At 28.3% G+C, this 6,658-nt stretch overlaps 1 protein-coding gene across 1 annotated transcript; it reads right to left on the reverse strand.

Annotated features, from left to right (window-relative positions):
- Positions 1 to 984: 984 nt before the first annotated feature.
- On the reverse strand, positions 985 to 3,045 carry LOC126859166 (protein OPI10 homolog). Its single transcript, XM_050610202.1, has 3 exons — positions 2,871 to 3,045; positions 1,730 to 1,859; positions 985 to 1,610 (listed from the first exon to the last, which is right to left on the reverse strand). The coding sequence occupies exons 1-3, from the start codon at positions 2,898 to 2,900 to the stop codon at positions 1,180 to 1,182; spliced, it is 591 nt and encodes a 196-aa protein (XP_050466159.1). The 5' UTR covers positions 2,901 to 3,045; the 3' UTR covers positions 985 to 1,179.
- Between the last annotated feature and the right edge of the window lie 3,613 nt (positions 3,046 to 6,658).

Below are 6,658 nucleotides of genomic sequence, written 5' to 3' on the forward strand. Positions count from 1 at the left end.
TAAAATTTTTTTTATGTTCAGGGTCATGACCTTGACAACATATGTCAAGATCAAGGTCATCGGTGCAGTGTAACCTAATCTGAATATTTACCTTAAAAAAAATAAGCTATTAAATCAATAAAAAAAAAATTATAAAATTTTGAAAAAAAGTGAGTGATAAAGGTTTAAAAAGAAATTAAAATAAAATTTCTTTTTTTTTATAACTTTAAAGTATTCTTTAAGTCGTTAAATTTTGACTTAAAAATTTTTTTCTATTTTTTATAGTTTCGACGATATTTGATTCCAAAGAAAAACACGGTTTCTTTTTAAAGGGATGTTTCACCCCTTAAATGTGAAAATACGCACATATAAAAAAATACATTTCTTAAAATTTTTGTGTTAAACATATTTCAAGCAAATCAGTTCTGGATAGTTATGAAACATCTCTTGTAGGTAGAACATGATACGAAAAACGGAAGCTTCTTTCAGATTTCTCTCTGATGAATTAATTTTAAGACTCTATTTGTTAATCAACAATATATCATTTCGATAAGAATAGAAATGTAAAAAATGTTTTTTCGTTGAATAAATTGTAATATTATATAGAAAAATTTACATCATGTGTATTTTATTAATTTTTCTCTTATTATTCTTAAGAATAAATTATAAATACTATTTTACTAATGATTTAAACTTATTTATTGATTAAATTGCAGGGTAAAAACTTTCAATGTAATTCAATGTAATTATCATGTATACATATAATAGAAATTTTTAAATTTTAATATCCTACAAATTTATCAACGATTAAGTTTAAATATTAAGTTAAATATAATAGAGAAACAGGCAAAAGTAAGTAAAATAGAACACATTTAAATATAGCAACACTATTCTAAAACGTTCCTTTTGAGATACATATATTGAAGATATGAAAAAAATTTTAAACATATCCATATAGAAATCTGACTTTTTATGTGAATTCATAATTATTTATTGACAACAATATAAAAGTGACAAATTCACTTTTATTCATACTAATAATTCAGTATGTTTTACAACAATATTGAAACACTAGAGTCATGCTTGATCATTATTGGAAAATTTTGGAATATTTGTGTGTGTGTGTGTGTGTACCTATATATATATATATATATGTATATATTGACAAAGGGTCTAAAATTTTATTACACGCAATCTCCATCACGACTTCCAAAAATTCGGATTCTGCTGTAATCGCCTCTCGAAAGTTTCGTACCAGTTTTGTAATGTGGATAAGGGTACAAAGTTTTCTGTGGGATTTGGCGTCATTTGTGCTTGCGTCACTGTGAAACTCGTCACATAATTCACAAAATTCGTCAGCATTTTCTGTACGAATTCTGCATTTTTGTTGGTGGTGGTTGCAGCGACCGTAGCTGCCTGCTGCTCGATTATCGCAAGCGGTTCCATTGATACGCCAATCTGCGCGACGTGCGAGATTTTACCGATCCCGAAAATTCCCACATTGCTATTCTCGAACTCATGATTTTTCTTCAGATTCGATATTTTGAAAATGGCTGACGGTTTAGCATTGGAAATATATCCAAGAAATTGCCAGTTGGGTGGAGCACTTGCATCTGGCCAACTGAAATATACTGCAAATAGTTTGTCATATTAATAATCAATTTTTAGTAAAACGTTTAATGTATGAAAAAATTTAAAATCTTTATAATCTTTCTATGTAAAAAATAGTGTTTGTTGTGCTTCATTTTACCTGCACCTCCCATGCCATCTGGAAAAGGTATAGTGCCAGTGAGAAAGACTACTATATGATTTATATTGTCGGCATCTGGCACAGTAATTAAAAATTGATTCTCTCCAACTTGTTGGAAATCAGTTTGAACCTGAAAAACATGTTATATATTTTTACTATTATTAAACAAAAACCCTAATAAAGCATTATATATAATAACATATTAAATATTAACCGTCCACGTGCACTTGTTTTTGACACCTTCGGTGTACACACTAAGCCTTTAAAGAACAGTCTAAGTTTTCTAACTATTCCAGACTTTCAAAAAAAAGGGTTACTTCTTATAATGTGTAGTACATTATCTAAGAGTTAATGAAGTCAAATATTTAAAAGTTTTTTTAAATAAAAATTGAAAGTTGTGCTAAAATACAGGAAAAATGGGAATTTCGACTATTCCTTTAAAGATTCAGTGTACACACAAAGGGTTAATATAAGTTTCAAAAATAAATAAATATAATAATGAATTTAATAAAAGATTAGAGTAATAAAAAGAATATTATATTCTTATAATATCAAATATTGCATATCTTTTCTTTATTTCGATATAAATATCATTTAAATTTAACTAAATTAAGATATTAAAATATGTTTTTTATAGTATGCACTAAGTGCACAGTTTTCTGTATCGATTTTCAAAATCAACCAAATATACAAAAAAATCGAATGAGAATATAATTAATGTGAGCGCAATAGTACATATAACCAAATTTGAAATTAATTTTTATTTACATAAAATCAATCAATAGAGAATCAATCAATAAAGAAAAAAATCAGTTAACTTTAATTCATTTATTTATTAATTTTAATACATTACATATATATAATCATTTCTATGCAATTATATATCTTATCATTTTTCATTTATAACTTTGTATTTACAAAATTTACTTATAAGATGAAAACTTTGAAATCATAAAAAATAAGTGTTTCATAAATCACTATACGATTATGACAAGCAAAATGTGATAATAGATAAAGTAAGGTTTTATTCTAAGAAGAATAAAACTTCTTTCTCATCATATACCATCGAAATAACTATGATACATCAACGATTAATAAACGCGACTAATAAGATATGACATATCAACGAAGTTATACTTACAAGTCGCCCAGCCACGATTATACCGAGCATTTTCGCGATGCATCTAGATTGTTCTACCGTGTTCTATCGTACTCTACACGTCTCACACTGAACAGCCTGGAAAATTATCACAAGCACATCATCACATGTTTACACCACTCTGCTGAATCGTTTCTGCTAGAGATTCTTTAATAAGAGATTGGCCATAAGAGGGCTACCTTTGGTTGGTCCGCCATATTTATTCTATCCCCACTCATATTCAAATTTCAAATTACTCTATTTTAAATGTAGATAAATTTGTAATATTTTTTATTAAATGATAAATGTTATAGAAATATTAAAAATCTGGTTTTTATATTAATTTTAATAACTTAAAATAATTTTTATATTAAAATAATTTTTATATTTAATATTTTCTCTTAATTCTATGAAAACTTAAATAAAATTTAAGTAAGGGTAAGGAATAATTTATAAAGTTAAAAATACTTTTAAACATTTGTCAAATTTATTTTAAAAAAGTATGTACAGCTATAGATTTATTATCATATCTTCTCTTGTCTTTCTCTTAATTTAACATTAATATTTTTACATTAATATATATATTATAATATATTATACAGGGTGTCCCAAAAATACCGAATTTCCTCTTAATGGCAGATTTATTAGAACATTTTAAGATGAAAATCCTAATATAAAAATGTTGAACTTATAATAGTTTTTAAACGTGAAGCAATTATATTTTACGAATGAAAGGGCTAAGATTTCGCGCGCTTAATCACGGCGAAATAACAAGTGAAAAAAGTGCTCTATAAATGAGGTGCCTTTTTATGATATTATGATTATTGTATAGATTTACAATAGCTTTGTCATTATATGTTTTGCCGCTTCTCTACGCATTGCATTAGTACATTCTCTTTACGAATAATGAATGTGAGAATTAAAGTGTCAAAAATGATTCAAGTAAAAATTTGCGACATATTTCAACTTCAGCTATCAAAGTAGTCGATCAATATTATCATGAAGGTGTCTACTCCTATAGACCCGTATTCATAGTCGAGTCTCAAGACGATACTTAGGACGAGTTTGATCAAATCTGTCTTATTTAATGAAGACCGTCTTAAGATTGATAGATTTCATAGTCATGATATAAGACGATCTTCATGAAGAAGTTTTTGCTCAAGTAAATCTTATTTGATTTGAAATCGACTTGATGAAGACGTACTCAAGACCATGCTTAGTCTTGCCTATTCGACTTTTTCCGTAATATTTCCGTTAGGGGCCATATTAATTTAAATTTAATAAAAATAGTTATATCTTTGATCTTATTATAGCCGCTCTTTGTAAACTTTATATACATATGAAAGTAATATTGAGTAATTCTGAATCGCTTTGTAAATTTAAACCTGATATCTGTCTTTTTATGTATAGCATTTCGGAAGTCTTCTTATATAACAAAGACTCGATCGTTGTTCAAGACACGTATATTATTCCAATCAAAATCATAATTCGTTGATTCGATGCTTCGATATCACGGAATTCTGAGAGCGAGCTCTATTTATATGATTTTGGTGTTCTTTTACAAGGATTTCTAACAATCTTTTTGTTTAGCCCACTTAGGAAACATCGCAATTTTTTCAATCAATCTATATACTACGTTATTATGATATAAATGAAGCAAGGAATTTTTTTGTACCTTAATGAAACATTTCAAATTTTTGAGTGTAAGCCAAACGCAGATCGTTATTTTTTGTGATAGAAACAAATTTCTCAGATACAGATTTTACGTATGGTATCAGAAAAAAAGGATGTGAGTCGTTGGAGTTTCTTGGTTTAATTTATCTTTATGTAGAAGATATTTTAATTTAAAAATTGATGGTATTAAAAATGAGATCCAGAGGATAACCATTCTCCAATAAAAGATCAATGACAAGGTTTTTCTTAAGTAAATGGCGTGAGAGAAACGAAAGCCTGTCCATAAGATCAATAATAGTGCCTTTTCTTATAGCATGAAGGGTGTTGCGAATAAAAGTTCAGGTATCTCCCTGAGAAGGTCGACTTATAGAACCAATCAAAATTGAAATGACCATCAGTGGAGATCATCGTGACATCAAAAAAATTACGACGATTGTTTAGGGTACCCAAACAACACAAGTCGACTGTTAGTTGACTGTCAGTCGGCAGAAAAAGTCTAAAGTCGACTTCAAAGTTAGACTGAATGTCAACTTGTAATTGACTAGCAGGTGATAAATGTCTTGACTATAGTCGATGGTGAGTCGACAAATATAGTCGACTTTATGACGACTAAAAGCCGACCAATCGTCAATCATTTTGGCGTAGGTCGACTTTTAGTTAATATTTTGATGAACTTTAAGTCGACTTTTAGCCAATTTGACGTCATCTATATTAATTTACTACATTTTCATTAGGGTAATGACATATCTCAAAAACTTAATCAATTCCCATACAGCACCGCAAGATTATAATAATATTGCAACCAAATTTTTCTGTAAGATTGCAACATTGCAGAAACATTGCAAAATATTATTACAATGTTGTTATGATATTGCAACAACAGTAAAATATCTGCTTATAGAAATATTGCAATATAATGTATATGTAATAATATTTTATTTATGGATATAATAAACCTTTTAACATATGAAAAAAATAATAAGGAATTAGACCTATAAATTCAAGATCTAGTATGTATATATAGATTTTACATAATCTCAAAATTTATTTGTTAAAATTTGAAGTATCTTGCATATAAGAAAATTATTATCAAATTTTTTGTTTTATATAAGAATGAAAACTATTAAACAATTTTCAGTCCATTGTCTGAATTTCCTGTGTTGGGGGATCATATCATACAATTTGAAATTACTACTTAGTAAAAATAGTTATTATATCTTTGATATTACTAGCCGCTCTTGTAAATTTTATATAATCATCATGACCAGAAATTAAATGCGGTAGATAGCGCAACATGTGCCGCATAGCGGTAAACGAACAAACTAGCGATTACCGAATACTATTTTTGTAACGTTTTTGGAATGTTGCTATAACATTGCTAAAGTTATTGTAAAATAATATCTCTGCAATATTTCTGCAACACTGTTAAAGTTATATTGTAAAATAATGTCCATGCAATATTTCTGCAACATTACATTGCAATATGCAATGATACAATGTTAGAGGAGCAATGTTGCCGCAAGTTTCATTGCTCTGTATGGGATATTTTCTTAAGTAGATCAATGAATTTGATTATTCACAAAAAATATATATTATTTCCGATTGAACATATAAAAACGATACCTTCAATTTCTTGGAAATGTGGTTGCTTTTAAGTCGACTTACAGTCAACAGTTAATGTCAACAAAACCCATTCTGGAAATAGTCGGCTTAAAGTCGACTTTTTAAAGTCGACTTTAAGTTGACTGAAAAAAGACGACTATCAGCTACCAGCCGGCAAACAGTCATCCGTGTTGTGTGGGTAACTTCCATAGTAAAATTTAGCCTTGAATGGAAAGAATTAAAAGTATGTAAGACAGTAATCAGACAGGATGTAGGAGCGGCTAACGCTTGTCATCTACGTTTCTAATATAAAAGAGTAGAGTGATTGGAATATATGGTTTGTTCTTTTTAGCTGAACTGGGGCTGCACTAGTTCAAATTAGTTCAAGCTAATATATAAGCAAGTGCAAAAATATATGGGTCTAAAAAGAACGATATAGTGCAATCAAGTGCAATAGCCAACATAGTGAACAACAAGGCTTGATGTCTTAATAATACTTAATTATTAAATTATAT

This window comes from Cataglyphis hispanica, chromosome 2, assembly GCF_021464435.1.
Source record: "Cataglyphis hispanica isolate Lineage 1 chromosome 2, ULB_Chis1_1.0, whole genome shotgun sequence".
In the NCBI taxonomy this organism is placed as follows: domain Eukaryota; kingdom Metazoa; phylum Arthropoda; class Insecta; order Hymenoptera; family Formicidae; genus Cataglyphis; species Cataglyphis hispanica.

What these genes read in the sequence shown, in the direction of transcription:
- LOC126859166 (XM_050610202.1), bottom strand. Translation starts at nt 2,900, where the DNA reads ATGCTCGGTATAATCGTGGCTGGGCGACTT. An exon ending in TAATCGTGGCTGGGCGACTT is followed by an intron (nt 1,860 to 2,870) that starts GTAAGTATAACT and finishes CATGTTTTTCAG; the next exon opens with GTTCAAACTGATTTCCAACA. An exon ending in AGATGGCATGGGAGGTGCAG is followed by an intron (nt 1,611 to 1,729) that starts GTAAAATGAAGC and finishes AACTATTTGCAG; the next exon opens with TATATTTCAGTTGGCCAGAT.